The sequence below is a fragment of the Corythoichthys intestinalis genome, chromosome 1 (genome assembly GCF_030265065.1).
Source record: "Corythoichthys intestinalis isolate RoL2023-P3 chromosome 1, ASM3026506v1, whole genome shotgun sequence".
NCBI classification, from domain to species: domain Eukaryota; kingdom Metazoa; phylum Chordata; class Actinopteri; order Syngnathiformes; family Syngnathidae; genus Corythoichthys; species Corythoichthys intestinalis.
Genome location: NC_080395.1, coordinates 8,019,577 through 8,039,121, shown reverse-complemented (window position 1 = coordinate 8,039,121; position 19,545 = coordinate 8,019,577). Strand labels below are relative to the sequence as shown.

The following is a 19,545-nucleotide window of genomic DNA, read 5'->3' as shown; positions in this document are numbered from 1 at the left end:
AACGGCAACACCATCGTTCTTGCAAAGGTAGGCAATGTGTGTTTACATTTTCATTGTCATGAACATCTGAATTTGTGCTGTGCTGAGCTGTGATTGTTAAGTGACAAATCAATGCTGTGTTTTAGAAAACAGATTTGTTGCAGACAATGTAGCCTGTGTACAAATTCTTTGCCACTATCTCACGGCAACATGTTATAGCTTTTTCATTTAGAAACGACAGGAATTATGTCTTATGAAGACAATGCACATATATGCATTCTAGTTGTTTAGCTGTAGCTATAGCTAACAACAGGCCGACTTGGGGCATAAAGTTACCGAAATTTGCGTAGACAATCGAAAATAACTTACCAGAGTGGAAGTGCATAGAGCAAACTATGTGTGTAACTGGAGAATCAAACGTTATGCCCTTCCTTCTGATCGAGGCCACCCATGCCATTCTTCGACATTTGGTAAGTTCAGATATGAGCTTTCCCTCGCCTTTTGTCCATGTAGGGATCCGGAAGAAACTCGATGGGGTTCCGTCGAGCTGTACATTCTCCTTTCTATTCGATCGGTTGTTGCAATTCTTTACCGAACAATAATTTCCAATCATTTTTAAAGAGTGACCGGAGTCGAAATGCCTCACTCTTTGTGTTTCCCGGAGTTCTGACACTGAACTTCATGCTTCCAACAGGGCGATAGGGGCGGAAACCTCGCGAGTGCCACGTCATACACTCAAGCCTAATTGCAGGGGTGCCAATACTTTTGGCCAGCAGTGAAGTACATGTTTTGACCTACGGAGAGTGTCATGTGATATGCGCGCAATGGACGCTGGGGATTATAATGTGGTTGGGCTGGACTTAGAATAACTGTGCTAGCTAGCAAGCGAAGCTAGTATGAAGACAGACATAATTTTGTCAAATTCTGCTGCTATTCAGATTGTTTTGTACACAGAACTATGGGATGAGTCCTGATGTCGTACCTGCATCCAATTCCAGCTCATCAGCAGTGTCTTTAAACCGATCCTAGGCAGGTTGCCGAGATATTGACTTGCTACCATTTGACAGTTTGTACAGTATATCCCTTTGTTGCGAGTTGCATCATTGCCTTGTTTTTTTAAAGTGCATGTGACACGAAAAAGCATGTTTATTTCATAATACACGCGGTATTTTATGCCCCTGAATGATATGGGCCGCTTGGATGTGTGTGGAAGCGATCGCTATTTTTATTTAGTTTTTTTAATCCCGCGCCATGAAAATGAGTGACTTCCGGCTTCAGTCTTGCATTGAGGAGGAGGGCGCTGTGACGTGTACGGTAGAAGGCGTCCTCTTCACGCTACAGTGTACTGTTGTGTATGAGGACGAAGGATTCAGCTGATTTTGCGGATTAATACGTTTGTTTTTCGCATCACGCCAGCCAAACGGCTGCAGAAAAATCATTCTGTATGAGGGAGAGGCGTATGCGCCTTTTTGGAGTTTCAAAAGGTTCCCATTCATGTGAATAGTTCCCCCTCGACGGGCTGACTGGTCCTTCTCAAGCCATTTATATAGCTATTGGGGAAAAATACTTGGATAAAAAGAATATCCTGTAAAAATATTGGAGTAGAGAGACTGAAACAATGACATTTTGCGGCTCTCTTCGTCGCGTTTTCCTCGTTCTGAATAATTCCCCCTCAATGGGCTGAATAGTAAAACCGATGAGCCCAGTCTACCGCTGACGTCATCCACCTGTTTGGGACGCTAAAGCCCTATAATGGTAGGTGTGGCTAAACGGCAGATTAAAAGACTAATTTCTCGTATTCTGTGCTTTGCTAAATTGTTGTATATAGTCGAATCGTCTCAAAATATGATTCTAATTCACATAATAATGCCATTTAAGACTTTTTTTTCTCGTGTCGTATGCTCTTTAAGTCTTCCTCTCATCGCGCTTTTCCCTCTATTATTTTGATTCGACCAATTGTTACGGATCCTGTTTTTGGTCTCCCTTTTCACGATTGCCTTTTTTGTGTGTTCAATGAACCTGGGGTCCTACCTTGCATTTGCGGACTGCAACAGATTTGTTGGCTTTCATCTGAGGACTTGAGTTACTGATTGCAGTTAATAGATTGATGAAAAATACACTATTGATGTAGAAAAAAAGAACATTGTCCATGTGGTGTTAGTTAATGCTACTAAACCGTGTGGTCTTAAGCGTATCTCTCATGCAGCAGAAGTGATTTCTTTTTTATCCTGTGTCCTGCAGACGTCATGGTGGAAGACCTTCACCCGGAGAAGCATGTTCCACCCAATGTTAAACAGGAGGAGTCGGAGATGCCGTGCATCAAACAGGAGGCTGAGCCAGAGACCCCCAGTGTTAAAGAAGAACAGGAAGATGAAATCCCCAAGTTTCCAACGACTGTTAGTGTGAAGAGTGAAGAAGATGAAGGTCCAAGTAAAGAGAGCAGAGCAGCGAAACTAGCAAGCAGTAGCTTGTTTCAACACCTGCCAGCTAAAGGTGAGGGACGATCGCCACCGGACGACCTCTTAGCGCCACTGTCGGACAGCGACGACATAACATCACACTCTTCTGACTTTAACACCGATGAGGAGGATGTTGACTTCGTTGCTTCGAAATCCTTAAACAAGTCATCACTGCAAAGAAACACAAAAGAATGCGCAGATGGGAAACCTTTTTCCTGCTCACATTGTGATAAAACATTCACTACCAAGGAAAATTTAATCATACACACACATACACACACTGAACAAAAACCTTTTCCTTGTACATTTTGTGGTATAAGATTCACCAAGAAGGGAAATCTAATTATACACACTAGAAGACACACTGGAGAGAAGCCTTTCAATTGCTCTCTTTGCGATAAAGGATTTTGTGCGAAGCAAGACTTAATAAGACACACAAGTACACACGCTGGAGAAACTCCTTTTATCTGTACATTTTGCGGTCAAGGATTCCTAAAGAAAAGAGATTTAAGCAATCACAAAAAAACACACACTGGGGAGAAGACTTTCGTCTGCTCTCCTTGCAATAAAAGATTTGTTTCGAAGCGAGCGTTGACAAAACACATAAGTACACACAATGGAGAAAAGCCTTTTGTCTGCACATTTTGTGGTAAAAAATTCGCCCAGAAGGGAAATTTAAAATTACACACGCGTACACACACTGGAGAGAAGCCCTTCATGTGCTCTCGTTGCGATAAAAGGTTTTTTACGAAGCGAGCGTTAACATATCACACAAGTACACACACTGGAGAAAAGCCTTTTGTCTGCACATTTTGTGGTAAAGGATTCACCCAGAAGGGAAATTTAAATTTACACACAAGAACTCACACTGGAGAGAAGCTTTTCCCCTGCTCTCTTTGCAATAGAAGATTTTGTACGAAGCATGCGTTAGCAGAACACACAAGACGACACACTGGAGAGAAGCCTTTCAACTGCTCTGTTTGCGATAAAGGATTTTTTACAAAGCGAGCGTTGACAAAACACTCAAGTACACACACTGGAGAAAAGCCTTTTGTCTGCACATTTTGCGGTAAAAGATTCACCCAGAAGGTACATTTAACGATGCACACAAGAACACACACTTTAGAGAAGCCTTTCGGCTGCTCTCTTTGCGATAGAAGATTTAGTGCAAAGCAAGCGTTAGCAACACACACGCGAACACACACTGGAGAGAAGCCCTTCATCTGCTCTTGTTGCGATAAAAGATTTTGTTCCAAGCGAGCGTTAACAAGACACACGAGGACACACACTGGAGAGAGGCCATTCAACTGTTCTCTTTGTGATAAAAAATTTTGTTCGAAGTCTGAGTTAAAAAGACACACGCGCATACACTCTAAGTAAAAGGTTCACCCAGAACAAGAATTAAATGATTACGAAAGAACACACACCAAGGAGAAACCTTTCACTTGCACAGTGTGCAGTAAAAACCTTCTCTTAACCCTTTACAGCAGGGATGTCCAAACATTTTGCAAAGGGGGCCAGATTTGGTGTAGTAAAAATGAGGGGACTGACCTTGGCAGACGTCCGTTACGTAGGACAATATATCAGGGGTCGCGTTAACCGAATATTTTCCGTCGTTGACAGATTTTTTAAAACGGTGACGGAAAAAACTGAAGTCCACCTGTCATTTTGACAGGTTGGAATTCACACCCCAGACCAGAGGGTGGCGAGTGAGCATATTAATTAGCTATTTTCTCTCTTGATGCATGACGTCGTTGGCCTTACTCGGAAAAATGTCAAGGCAACTGAGTGTCCGAAGTTTCTTCAAAAAGCCCCAAAACGACGATGGTGTTGATAAAAGAGGTGAAAAAACGGGGACTGCACAAGCGGGCACGCAATTCAAGTCCATGCGCACCAGGAGGAAGGTGTAAGACTCCGCTCAGGCCACAGCAGGTGAACTGTTAATTTCGTTGTTCCATATGTAGCCTTACCTACTGGGGCCACAGTCGGCTGTTTTTGTCACTGCGGAGAAAAAGTTACATATTCATCTGCTTGATGTGTGATGGCACGGTGTGGATTCTCTGTTAACTTGTTCGGACAGAATATTAATTTAAAATGAATGAAAACTAAATACTATTGAATATGTTGAAGCGGTATGCAATGTTAAGAGTCTTGTTAGCTCGAATTGCTGTGTCCAGCCGCTGTAGCTCTGCTGCTCTCTGTGAACTCTATTCAAGCCGGAACGCGCGCGGCTCTTAAGTGTCTCTGTCACGTGACTGTGTCGTAGCCGCTAACGCGCACGGCCAAATGGACACCCAAGTACGGAAGGTGAATTATGCCAAACAAAGGGTCACCACAATATCATTATCATTTAAAAAATTTAAGTGACGGGTAAAAATAGATTATGACCGGATTTTTATGACCCTGTCAGTCAAAATGACAGACAACGAAAAAGTCTAGCGCAACTTCTGATATATTCAAGTAAATTTTAGCAAGCCATTCTGTGTGTCACATTTGCTTTGTTATTTTTTTTAAATTAATAATTTGCACAATCTCGCAACTAGCCTTTGTGGCGTTCTTTTTCGACTCTCGGGATCTTGCGAAATACTGCTGCTGTGAAATTGAACTAGCTTCAAGTTGCTTCAATTTCTCACTATGTATTTTCGCTGTAATCTTGTCGTACATGTCAGCGTGTCTTGTTTGGTAATATCGCCTCACATTGAACTCTTTAAAAACAGTGACTGTCTCTTTGCAAATGAGGCGGACACAGTTGTTGCGTATTTTTGTGAAGAAATAGTCCAATTTCCACCTATCCTTGAAGCGTCGGCCATCACAGTCAACTTTCTTTTTTTTATGTTGATTGTCGTCATTTTAGAAAATTGGGAGTAAATGGTCACACAGGGTAATGTTGGTTAGAGTGCTGCTGCCTTTTAGTGGGAAAATGAGGAGCTGCATTTAGTGTGTAAGATACTTCATATGCTGGTAGCAGTACTGCTGACCAATTTATTAAGTCTGTGTGTGGGCCAGACTTTATTGATTTTATGACTGAGGCTGGGGGCCAGATGAAATTTGACCACGGGCCGCATTTGGCCCCCGGGACGGACTTTGGACATACTGCTTTACAGCCTAAGCTGTACAATGGCGTACCGCACGCATGATATTTTTAGACCGTGACGTCACATTGTAAAGCTGAAGTAAAGTAGAAGTGGTACATTATAGACCCACCCTCGCATAGAAGCAATGTCAATTCTGCTACTTTTCTCCAATAATCATTCAATAACGAAGATGCCGATCACACATTGCTTTTTTGGAACTTGTTGAAACGACTCTAGACATTACGACATATAAAGGACGTTTTCTTCATACATTTCGCAAAACCAAAAACTCGGAGGAAAAAATGTGAAGACTGAATCAACTTGCGCAGACTTTTAACGCCAGCTCTGCAGTAAACATTTATGCAGTAAAACTTTTTGTTGGGTTGGCATTGTCTTTCAGAAGACAAAGGGGTAAGTCATTTTGATATTTTTAACTTATTTTTTAGCGTGACGTTGTGGCGTGCTGCTTCTGTATGACAATGAATGACCTGAAAAGAATTAAAATGGTATTTGACTGCCAGTTACCTTTTCTGTTGTTAAAAAAAAATGTTCAGGGGAAGTGTGAATAAATTATAGAATTAAGATTTGTTATCAATGAAAACAAATAAAAGTGTTCGTTGGCTGTCACTGAGTAGCATTTGCGATTGCTACACAAAACTAAATTACCCCCAAGAATGGTCAGAGATGTTGGACAACCAGATAATATAATATATAAGAAAGACAGGGCCGGTGATAAAGGATGGCTTGATGAAACGGGAAAATGTCATTGTCAATCGCGTAGATAAAAAAAGCTAAGGCTGTGCTGAGGTCGGCTCGTTTTTTTGTCTTTTTTCAGCCTTCGACACTCAAGCCATCTCTTTAACTGAACATTTTTATGTTCTTCCACATCTTTGCCAGTGAATTTGGCACCAGGGACATCGTTTTCGGAGATAATTGGTAGGTTTAGCTCTGTAGAAATCTCCTTAGCAACAGTAGCTAATGTCATGAATATGAATCAGCGAAAGAGACGTGTTGCTTGCGGTACGCCATTGCAGACGCCGGCGTCCCCTTGATTTCTGTGGGCCATAATGTCTGTTGTACTTGTTATAAAGACGTCATTTTTGGCCAGTATATAGAGCAGTGCTTAATTATATTCTTTTACGCCCCAAGGAAGACGTAAATGTTTCGTATACCACCACCACCACCCCCAAGACACTCTGCCGCCACTGTAAATAGTATAATTTCAATCATTTGTCTATAAAATTATTACAAGTACACACCTATGCATAACATTGTCATTTTTAATAGTAAAGAAAAAAAATTGATAAACTCACATTAAAATACAACCATTCACACTGTTTTGTTTGTAACAGAAAAGACCTTTGCCTGAATTAAAAAAAAAACAAAAAACAAAATAAACATCCAAACTGTAAAAAATTGTGTAATTGGACAGAGGGACAGTTTTCATTTTTGCTAGGGTGTGGGGATATTTTGCATTGATCAACTTGTTATGCTGCCTTATATGATGCTAACAGTGCTCGCCGGGTTACTAATGCAACACTGACATAGCGGGACGATTGCTGGCAATATTCCGCACGTTTTTGCTGAAAAATATCAAGTGGTTTGTCAATGCAAACATTGTTAGACTCAGGAAACACACTGGTCTTTCCTCATCTCCCACTGTTTTAAAAGTCAGAGACAAACGGTACATCCGCTTCGTCATATTTCCTCATCTTAGCTCTTCATATCTCCAGTGCTCTTTGCTGTGTGCTCTTGTTTGGTTCAAAAATACTGCGCACACTCTGAAAATGAGAGCACTGCCACCCACTGAGTGGATGTGCAATTACAATTTATTCTAGTATGGCAAAAGAGTTCAACGAGGTCACATGTGCCACCCCTGGCATCGCTCTGTGCCCCCCTGGGGTGGCGTTCTTTCATTCAACACCAGATAGCTGCACTGTCGCATGGTAACTAAATGAGTTTTCCTGAGTTGACTTGAAGGTCGCGAGTTAAAGTTTGCGATGTTTCATATCAAGTCTCTGCTGGAATAATCAATTTTTCTTACAAGTACATCAACAAAGTGGCATCACAACGACAAGGCAGGGACAGAAGGCTGTAGAACATCAGTAGAAGAGAATCCTGGCCTTTGCAGGCGAGTAGAAGCAGTGAATTACAATGATGCCTCGCTACTTTGAGCGCCTTGAAAAAGGTGGAAAAGCGCTATATAAGTATAACACCATTTACACCATTTACTTTGTGTCCTAGTGTCCTCGCGGATTTTTTTCAATTAAAAAATAAATAAATACAGATGACTTGTCCCGAGAGGATCACGTAGTCTCACTCTCCCTCCAGCTACAGTTTATTCACACATCATATCAAGATACACACAAAACATGGTCGTATACAAACTGTTCATCTCATAAGATGTGCGAAAGGGACACTTCAAAGAAGCTATGTAAAGTTTTTTTAGTAGGGGCCCAGTTGGACAGCATTCACACACCCACCCCCATACATAAAATTAACTACAGGGTCCCCGCGGGTTATTAAAAGTATTTTAAAAAGCATTGAATTTAGTTGTCCATGATTAAAAGTATTAAATTAGCCGTTGTAAGTCTGGAATTTTTTTCCCCGTGGTCTTAATTTTCAAGAACATCTCAGTGCAACCGAAATTATATCTGTGACAAAGTTTTATTTGTTTATTTATTTTTAATCCATAACGAAGATTTAGCATAGAATTTTTACAATGCACTGCACTACAAATCGAAATGCAACTCGTGCGTGCCAAACCACCACGACCGGCTCAACGGAGAATCCACCCACCTCTGCATCGGGAATGCGTCCGTTTGTCGGTGAAACGAAAACCCTGCAGGCAGAAGTATTGTGGATTCTGAACACCAAAACAGACCACCATTCATATATTTCAAATGAGTCCATTGGTGATCTGTTTCGGATATTATGTCATTTTTGGTCGGCATCGGCTATCACAATGTTGGTCATATTGCGTTTTGTTCCAGAGGGAGAGTTCCCGATGTCGTAACTGTCTTTTGTAACGAATTTTCAGTTGGCAGAAAAAAAAGCACATTTTCTGAATGTTTAAATAGTCTACATATTTTTATGTTTATTATAAATGCATTTACAGAAATAACGCTGGAAAAGTTTGTTAAACATAATGTTGGTCAAATCGTGTTTTTTTCCGGAGGGAGCATTCCCACTTCGTAACTGCAGTAAATTTAAGCTCATTAAGACTTTAAAATAGAGGTAAAATCGAGCCTAAAAAATCCAGCCCGACCCGAACTGGTCGGCGGGTATTAAAGCCCGACCCGCGTTTTGTGTGATAATGTTTGTGACGATGTCTGCATAAAACCCTGTCTTTTTTAACGAATTCTCAGTTAGCAGGGGGAAAAAAAACGCACATTAATGTTTAAATAGACTACATATTTTTATGATCATTATAAATTTTTTTACACAACGAAATAACGGTCGAAAAGTTTGTTAATTATAAATAGATGCGGTTTTGCAGACTCGCAGAGGGGAAGATTAAAAATGGCGTATAGGCACACAGTGGCTCTGCAATGACCATACAGCGCCTTCTTTTTTTTAATCCAAATTATTTATTTTATAACAAGTATTCCTTAGTTTATCATTCATACATCGTTAATATATAGTTATTTAAAAAAGTTAGCGAGAAAGAACCCTGGCCCGGCCCGACATAATATTTGACATTTTAATTTTGGTCATGTTTTCAGTTTAATTTAGCTGTTTCCAGCTTACTATGTTTATAATTGCGATGTTTGTTTACCGCTTTTCCTCTTACTGCGAAGAGGGAGGAAGTTACATCGGCCGCCGCTATGATATTTAAGTCATCAGCCATCTGCTGTGACCCGGGAATTTAAAGCCTGCTTTCACGCACACTGCTTCCCATGTCAATCGACACGGGAAATTGTTTTCACACACAACTGCTGCACGGTTAAGTCCCGCGATATTCCCGTTGTTTTGGAGTATGTGATAGGGGCTCAAGTTACATCCAGATGCTTTAGGTTGCAGTTTATGGGTCATGCGAAGCCAGTGGACCTGCTTAAACATTTCGGTTTGCCTTTCGAATGAATGTGAATTTCGCCGTTTTAACTCAAGAGTTAGCCATGTTTACTGGGGTCTTGGCAGGTGCACTAGCGGCTAGCCTGTTACAGAAGATGGCTGGTCTGAGTCCTGTCCTCCTCTTTTTGTCCATAATTAATGTGTGCGTGTGTGGGTTTAAAAAAAATTCGGACAGACTTTATAATGTTACTTTAAATGTGTTTAAATTGTATCTTCAATATATGTGCATTCTTTTGTCAAACACACTTAGTAATTGAGGTTAAATTTGATGTTCAGTGCTTTATTTATTTAATATGATTCAATATGATCTAAATAATGGGTGCGAGAAAAGTATTCATTTTCAGTTGAAATGGCATTAAAAAAGGTCTTAAAAGTCTTGAATTTAGATTTATAAATTCTGGGGGGACCCTGAACTATGGAAAATTTCAACATGCAGTTGGGTTGTGTACAGCCACATGGCAAGATGTGTCTGAGGAGAACTTTTGTACATGTTCGTCCATGAGCAAACGTAAATAAATATTCCTTTGTCGAAAGTTTGTAGTGTTGACTTTGGAACCGCTGCATTCGCCGCCATTTTTAACATATACGCGCAGGCACAGAACCGTTTATTTTTTTTAATTACTGAATAGTTAAGAGATGATTAACAAGTTTGTATTTCTTGTGTATGATTGTTAATATAATTTGTGTTCGGATATTGCCATTTAAATTTGCCTATAAAATGCAGACACTTATTCTGGAAGTTTTCAAAATATTTCTTGAGTCGTTCTTGAAAACAAAGGTTTTAACCGAACGGTGTACCACCTAACCTAGTACATATGCACTGCAAACCCCCCCCCCCAAAAAACAACTCCGTTGTTTTCAGTGTAAATCTACTAGAAATAAGTAAAATTTTCTGCCAGTGCTTCAAGAAACTTTACTCTCTTACATTTGAAGTAAAATAGCTGGCTGAAAATAACCTTAAGAGACCTATTTCAAGCAAAAGGTTTGGATATTTAATATTTTAAAAAACTTGTTGGTCAGAAATCTTTTTAATTCAGGGTTATCATTGAAAACATTATTTGAAAGCATTTTTTTCTTGATTTAGGTGAAAAATTACCAACTTTTAGATGTATGGGCTTAATCAGAGTAAATACTGTAGTAATATGTGCTTTAAGTGGATGAATCTGCCACATTAAGCCTTTAACTTTCAAAACAAGATGGAGAAAATTATTCGACTAGATTTAAGATGATGATCAGATTAAGACGTTATACTGTAAATTTTATACTGTAAATTTTCAGTGTGAAAGTTAGTATAAATCAATACTTATTTTGCATTAGTCATTTAGCCTATCAATTAATTAGATTCATATAGGTGAGAAATATAACCCTGACCCCTGTTCACTCAATCTGTTCAGTGTTATTATGTCCCATCCCCAGCAAAAAGTGTACATGCAGGTTATGCTGTTATATCGTCCCGACCAATATTGAGACCAAACTTATGCCCTTGCAGTGATTTTTCTACTCGTAGTATACATTGGTATGAAAAAGTATCTGAACCTTTTGGAATTTCTCACATTTTTGCATAAAATAAACATCAAATGTGATCTGATCTTTGTCAAAACTACATAGATGAAAAAAATGCTTTAAAACTACCCAAACATTTATAGTTCTTCATATTTTAATGAGGATAGTATGCAAACAATGACAGCAGGGACAAAAATAAGTATGTGAACCATCACTTTGAATATTTTGTGATCCCCTTTGGCAGCAATAACTTAAACCAGACACTTCCTGTAGCTGCAGATCAGTCTGGCACATTGATCAGGACTATTTTTGGCCCATTCTTCTCTACAGAACTGCTGTAGTTCAGTCAGATTCCTGGGATGTCTGGCTTGAATCGCTGTCTTTAGGTCGTATCACAGCATCTCAATGGGGTTCAAGTCTGGACTTTGACTTGGCCACTCCAGAACGTGTATTTTGTTCTTCTGAAACCATTCTGAAGTTGATTTACTTCTGTGTTTTGGATCATTGTCTTATTGCAGCATCCATCCGCTTTTTAACTTCAACCATCCGCTTTTTAACTTCAACTGTCTGACAGACGGCCTCAGGTTTTCCTGCAAAACATCCTGATATTTTTTTGAATTCATTCTTCCATTAATGATTGCAGGTTGTCCAGGCCTTGAGGCAGAAAAACAGCCCCAAATCATCATGCTTCCTCCACCGTGCTTCACGGTGGGGATGAGGTGTTGACGTTGGTGAGCTGTTCCATTTTTCAACACATGACGTTGTGCGTTACTCCCAAAATATTCAACTTTGGTTTCATCAGTCCACAACATATTTGGCCGAAACATTTGTGGAGTGTCCAAATGCCTTTTTGTGAACATTAAACGAGCAACAATGTTTTCTTTAGACAGCAGTTGCTTCCTCTGTAGAGTCCTCTCATAAACACCATTCTTTGCCTTAGTTTTACATATAGTTGATGTGTACACATAGATATCGGACTGTGCCGTTGATTTTTGTAAGTGTTTAGCAGACACTAGGGTTCTTTTTTAACTCTGTGTATCCCGCGCTGAACTCTTGGCTTCATCTTTGGTGGACGGCCACTCCTTGGGAGAGGAGCAACAGTGTCTAACTCTCCATTTGTAGACAGCTTCTCTGACTGTCGATTGATGTACATCCAGACTTTTAGAGATGGTTTTGTATCCTTTCCAAGCTTTATACAAATCCACAATCCTTGATCGCAGGTCTTCAGACATCTCTTTTGACCGAGCCATGATGCATATCAGACAATGCTTCTCATCAAGACGATTCTTACCAGGTGTGCTTTTTTATAGTGGACAGGGCTGCTTTAAACCAATCATTAGTGATTGGGCACACACCTGACTTAAATTGTTTGGTAAAAATTGGTTTCAGTTGCTCTTTAGGTCTCGTTAGGCAGAGGGTTCGCTTATTTTTTCCCCCCTTCTGTCATTGTTTGCATGCTGTCCTCATTAAAATACGAAAACCTATAAATGTTTGGGTGGTTTTAGTTAAAGCAGACACCATTTTTTTCATCTGTGTGATTTTGACAACGATCAGATCACATTTGATGGTGATTTTATGCTGAAATGTGAGAAATTCCAAAAGGTTCAGATACTTTCTCATACTACTCTGTATGTGCCGAGGAGTGAGGAGATTGGGATGGGATCACATAATTTATGGTTTAGTTTATGGATGATCTGATACATTACGCCAGAGGTTGCGCTAGACATTTTCGTTGTCTGTCATTTTGACTGACAGGGTCATAAAAATCCGGTCATATTCTATTTTTACCCGTCACTTAATTTTTAAAATGATGATGATGACATATTCAATAGTATTTAGTTTTCATTCATTTTTAATTGATATTGTAACGCTTGCTTGGCGGCGAAAAATTAGACACGGAAGTCGTGGTATTTTTCTCCCTCTTTTTACTCTGCTTACCGCCAACAACACCAACAAAACAACAACTCCACCCCCATAGAAAAAGAGACAACTATATAGACCCCAATCACCAACGTCACACAATGATCTTAATTGTGGTTGTCAGCCCAAAATCTTCTAAATATATATTAAATGCATCTTACCAGATATAAAATGACTACTACATAGTCTGTGGTGATCGTTTGGTGCCCAGATTTCTTGTCGAATTACAGCAGTCATCTCGCTCTCCTCTTCGGGTCTCTCAGAATACGGTAGAACTTCAAGTCTCTCCGTATATCTTCTCTGTTACTGCAACCAACCGCCACACACGCCTTCACCATTCTGATTATTAATGTTAACGAGCAGAAAAACACGGCGTAATAGGAGGCGTGTACGTAGCGGTAATGTGTAAACACGACGATCTGACGGACAATACGGCGGCTCCAGTCAGGGGGGTGGAGTTGTTACGTCATGTGATTGGGGTCTATACACAGGCGGCAATCTAGTCCACCAATTGGATGACGCGCTGGCACACCGGGTGCACCAATAAAGGCCCAAGTACACTGCATGCGTGATCGTTGCGGTTCCGGTCCGACTCCGGTAAAAAATAGCGCCGGAGTCAATCCGTTCCCATTATATCCTATTGTTCAACGTATACCGGCCGCGTCAGTGCTCCGGCTTGACTGCGAACCACCTCCGGCGTGCCGCATGCCCGCCGGATGGTATAGGCTATTTTCTATTTTTGCCGGACACGCATCCGGCAAAATGGGCGGAGCTGGGCCTGGACATAACAACCCAGGTGCCTAATCACGGTTTAAACACGAGCGAAGATGGATGATGAGCGCTTCATCATGGAGGTGGAAACCCACAAAATCATTTATGATGCAGCAGATCCTTTCTATAAGGACAATATAAAAAAGGAAGCTGCAAGGTGTCCTATTGTGTGTGTTTTTCTGTCCTGATCTCATCATGATGCAGTGATGTCTGTCTCTTAATTCCAGATTAACTAAAATATCAATATGCAAAGAAAATATGTGCTCTCTCTCTGCTTCTCTGATGAGTATAGACTCCGTGTGTTTTTCGTTGTTTTAAATGGCACATTATCGCGCGCGATCACGCGAGAGCTCACGGGGGGGGGGGCGAGGTTGGCGGACCGCAGCCGTGCAGCAGCCGGTATGATTTGCCTGTTTTTGACGGACTGCGTGGCACGCAGGCAACACTGAACCGGACCGGAACCGCAACGATCACGCATGCAGTGTACTTGGGCCTTAAGAACCTCGCGTTGATGTGCCAATCACGGTGCCGCCGCCAGACCCCGGTGACGCTACAATATTCTGACAGAATAGCCAACGACGTCATGCATTAAGAGAGACAATAGCTAATTAATATGCTCACTCGCCACCCTGTGGTCTGGGTGCAATTGCAACCTGTCAAAATAACGGACGGACTTCAGTTCTTTCCGTCACCGTTTTAAAAAACCAGTCAACGACGGAAAATATTCGGTTAACGCGACCCCTGCATTACGCAAGCATTTTGAAAGTAGTTCTCTTCTTGTAGCCTCAGATGGTGATGGCGGTGAAAAATGAATTTAGTTGGAACAGTGGACTCGGACCATGTTAGGGCACGCACTGTATAACTTTTTCTGTCATATTTCAAACTTTTTTTTTTTTTTTAAGATAAGTCTGAAATGTGTTGCACCATTTTGTATTACAATATTGCAGATCTGGTTCAAATAAACATTTACGCAGAATGAAGTGCAGAGAGTGGGATATAATGTCCCAGTTTAGAAAACAGCAGCATATTTCAACAGTTTATTTGTGAGATCATCAGTATGGGCCAGCAGGAATTTTGTAGAGCCGGCTCTTTCAGTGTTTTCCCCATTTATGTTTGGCCAGATATGTTTAATGGCCTGTTTTTTATGGGAGCGAAAAACAATGTAATTCGTTTTATTGATGTTTAGAGAGAGTTTATTGCATTTGAACCATGTGTCTACTTTCTCTAATTCACGATGATTTACCCAAGTGCAGTTGGATTTTTATGGGAAAAGTATACATTTGTATCGTCAGCAAATATTTATGAAAAACGGATGAGGAATTAGTCATGATTGTACAGCAGGGGTCCCCAAACTTTTTCCTGTCAGGGCCACATAACTTTTCCCTTCTCTGATGAGGGTCAGGTTGTAACAGAAAAAGTGTGATGATTGCAGGAGTGCCTAAATGTAAAAAATTGTTTTTCAGAAAGCCACAATCAAATAACCCTTTCTGGATTCTTCACGGAACAAAAGTCAATAAAATAATAATATAATATGATATAATAATAATAAATAACTAGAAACTGCAATTTCGGGAGAAATTACACACCTTGGTCTTTCCTCTGTGGAGATACAGATCTTAGCCCCACTCAGGTCTATCAATAGAATGGACCATAATGCCAGTCAATGGCACTAAACAAAGTAAAAGCCATGAGAAAAGATTGGGAGAATTGGACGTCCATGTCCGTCAATGGCAGCACCCTCCATAAGCGTCAATGCAATCGGGGACATTTGGGGGACACGTCCTAATGATATGTAGTCATTTTTTGTTGATTTGGGGGGAAAAAAAAATTCCCATTGAAAATGAATGGGAAAAATTTTGGACGTCCATGGACGTCAATGGTATCAACTTACATAAGTGTCAATGGAATCCAAGTACATTGGCATCAATAGAATGAACAAACATGAAGAAATGCCATTGGAAATGAATGGGAAGTTTGGACGTCCATGAACGTCAATGGCATCACCCTCCATAAGCAGCAATGCAATCGGGGACATTTGGGGGACACGTCCTATTGATATCTAGTCATTTTCTGTTGATTTGGGGAAAAAAAAAAAATTCCCATTGAAAATGAATGGGAAAAATTTTGGACGTCCATGGACGTCAATGGTATCAACTTACATAAGCGTCAATAGAATCCAAGTACATTTGCATCAATAGAATGAAAAAACATAATTAAATGGCATTAGAAATGAATGGGAAATTTGGACGTACATGGCCGTCAATGGCGGCGCCCTTCATAAGCGTCAATGGAATTGGACTAGTTTGGGGGACACGTCCTTTTGATATCAGGTCGTTTTTTTGTTGATTTGGGGGGGAAAAAAATTCCCATTGAAAATGAATGGGAAAAATTTTGGACGTCCATTGACGTCAATGGTATCAACTTACAATGGAATCCAAGTACATTGGCATCAATAGAATGAAAAAACATAATTAAAAATAAATGGGAAATTTGGACGTCCATGGACGTCAATGGCATCACCCTCCATAAGTGTAAATGGAATTGGGGAAGTTTGGGGGACACGTCCTATTGATATCTAGTCATTTTCTTTTGATTTTTGGAAAAAAAAAAATTCCAATTGAAAATGACTTTGATGCGGGAGGTCGTAGGATCGAACCTCTGTCAATACCAAGTTAGCTTTTGTCAATGCCTGTATCACATACATGATAACTTTATATACATATCACACAACACTGCATTTAGCAGATGGATAGCTCAGTGTTAATATCGCTGACCTTGGTACGAGAGGATGGTAGTTCGATCCCCGGTCAGTTTCCTACTTTATGCGTATACCACAGAGTGGATTGGACGTCGCCGACGTCAAAAGAGCGGATGACGCCAACGTCCATCGAGAGGACGGCGCCGACGATCAACGAACGGATGGTGACGACGTCCAACGAGCAAACGGCGCCGACGTCAAAAGTTAGCGCGAGAGGCTGACGTCACCGACGTCAAAAGAGCAGATGATGCCGACATCCCACGTGGGACAGTGACAACGTTCAACAAGCAAACGTCAAAAGTGCAGAATGCGATGTCCAAGACGTCAAAAGAGCAGATGACGCCGACGTCCCCGACGATCAACAAACGGATGGTGACGAGCAAACGGCGCCGACGTCAAAAGTTAGCGTGAGAGGCCGACGTCATCGACGTCAAAAGAGCAGATGACCCCGACATCTCACGTGGAACAGTGACGACGTTCAACAAGCAAACGTCAAAAGTGCAGAATGCGCCGTCTAACGAGCGGACGTCACCGACGTCCAAAGTGCAGAATGCGCCGTCCAACGAGCGGACATCACCGACTTCCAAACTGCTGACGGCGCGGACGTCACCGACGTCCAAAGTGCTGACGCTGCCGACGTCCATCAAGCGGACGGTGCCGACGTCCAACGTGGGACAATGACGACGTTCAACAAGCAAACGTCAAAAGTGCAGAATGCGCCATCTTACGTCCAACGAGCGGATGGTGACGATGTCAAAAGAGTGGACGACGCCGACGTCCAAAGTTTGGCGACGTCCAACGAGCGGACGTCACCAACGTCCAAGACGTCAAAAGAGCAGATGACGCCGACGTCCATCGAGAGGACGGTGCCGACATCTCACGTGGAACAGTGACGACGTTCAACAAGCAAAGGTCAAAAGTGCAGAATGCGCCGTCCAACGAGCGGACGTCACCGACGTCCAAAGTGCTGACGCTGCCGACGTCCATCGAGCGGACGGTGCCGACGTCCAACGTGGGACAATGACGACGTTCAACAAGCAAAGGTCAAAAGTGCAGAATGCGCCGTCCAACGAGCGGACGTCACCGACGTCCAAAGTGCTGACGCTGCCGACGTCCATCGAGCGGACGGTGCCGACGTCCAACGTGGGACAATGACGACGTTCAACAAGCAAACGTCAAAAGTGCAGAATGCGCCGTCTTACGTCCAACGAGCGGATGGTGACGATGTCAAAAGAGTGGACGACGCCGACGTCCAAAGTTTGGCGACGTCCAACGAGCGGACGTCACCGACGTCCTAATTGCTGTCGCTGCCGACGTCCAAAGTGCTGACGCTGCCGACATCCAACATAAAGACGGCGCCGACTTCCAACGAGCGGACGGCGCCGACGTCCAATGAGCGGACGGTGATGACGTCCAACTAGCAAACGTCGCCGACGTCCAACATGCGGATGACGCCGACGTCCAGTCGACGAAGTCCAACGTGCGGATGACGCCGATGTCCCATAAATTCCCATTGAAAATGAATGGGAAAAATTTTGGACGTCCATGGACGTCAATGGTATCAACTTACATAGGCGTCAATGGAATCCAAGTACATTGGCATCAATAAAATGAAAAAACATAATTAAATGCCATTAGAAATGAATGGGAAATTTGGACGTCAATGGTATCAACTTAAATAAGCGTCAATGGATACCAAGTACATTGGCATCAATAGAATGAACAAACATGAAGAAACGCCATTGGAAATGAATGGGAAGTTTGGACGTCCGTGGACGCCAATGGCATCACCCTCCATAAGCAGCAATGCAATCGGGGACATTTGGGGGACACGTCCTATTGATATCTAGTCATTTTCTGTTGATTTGGGGAAAAAAAAAATTTCCCATTGAAAATGAATGGGAAAAATTTTGGACGTCCATGGACGTCAATGGCAGCACCCTTCATAAGCGTCAATGGAGTTGGGGACGTTTGGGGTATACGTCCTATTGATATCTGGTCATTTTCTGTTGATTTGGAGAAATTTAGTTTTTTCCCCATTGAAAATGAATGGGAAAAATTTTGGACGTCCATGGAAGTCAATGGCGGCACCCTTCATAAGCGTCAATGGAATTGGGGAAGTTTGGGGGACACGTCCTATTGATATCTGGTCATTTTCTGTTGATTTGGGGAAATTTAGTTTTTTCCCCATTGAAAATGAATGGGAAAAATTTTGGACGTCCATGGCCGTCAATGGCATCGACATCCATATAGTCAATTGAATCCAAGTACATTGGCATCAGTAGATTCGACATGCATGGCCGTCAATGGCATCAATGCAATGTAAATTCCATTGGAAATCCCATTGGAAGTGAATGGGACTTTTCCCATTCGAAATGAATGGGATAGTTTTTGGCAAATTTCCGAGGAAGCGTAATTTTTTTCCAAATTCTGTATACAACTTTTATGCCCCTCACCGTCCCGGAATTTTTGATGCCCAAATTGTGTGATTTGGTCAAAAATTGTAGGACTAGATACATTTTGAAACTTTTTTTTTTTTCCGGAAAATTGCCGTTTACGGGCGAAGGGAAAATTTTTCGGGTCCGTTTGAAAAATTCGCATCGTTGCGCGAAAATTCCGGTCGTGCCGATATTTGAACGGTGCCGATCGGTCAAACGGTTCGGGCTGTGCAGCGTGCGTTTTTTTTTCATTCAAAATGAATAGGAAAGTTTTTGGCAAATTTCCGGGGAACCGTAAATTTTTGCCAAATTCTGTATACAACTTTTATGCCCCTCATCGTCCCGGAATTTTTGATACCCAAATTATGTGATTTGGTCAAAAATTGTAGGACTAGATACATTTTTTAACTTTTTTTTTTTTTCGGAAAATTGCCGTTTACGGGCAAACGGAAAATTTTTCGGGGGATTTTGAAAAAGTCCCTGCGTCGCGCGAAAAATCCGGTCGTGCCGATACTTCAACGGTGCCGATCGGTGGTACGGTTCGGGCTGCGCGGCGCGCCGAAAAAACG

General features: G+C 41.7%; 1 protein-coding gene across 1 annotated transcript in view; it reads left to right on the top strand.

Moving 5' to 3' along the window:
- Nucleotides 1–19,545, top strand: part of LOC130915150 (zinc metalloprotease ZmpB-like) — a 61,012-nt gene that overhangs the window by 20,048 nt on the left and 21,419 nt on the right. Inside the window, exon 4 of the mRNA XM_057834960.1 lies at nucleotides 2,221–2,472. Within this exon, the coding sequence (XP_057690943.1) occupies nucleotides 2,221–2,472 (252 nt within the window). The remainder of the gene's footprint in view (nucleotides 1–2,220; nucleotides 2,473–19,545) is intronic.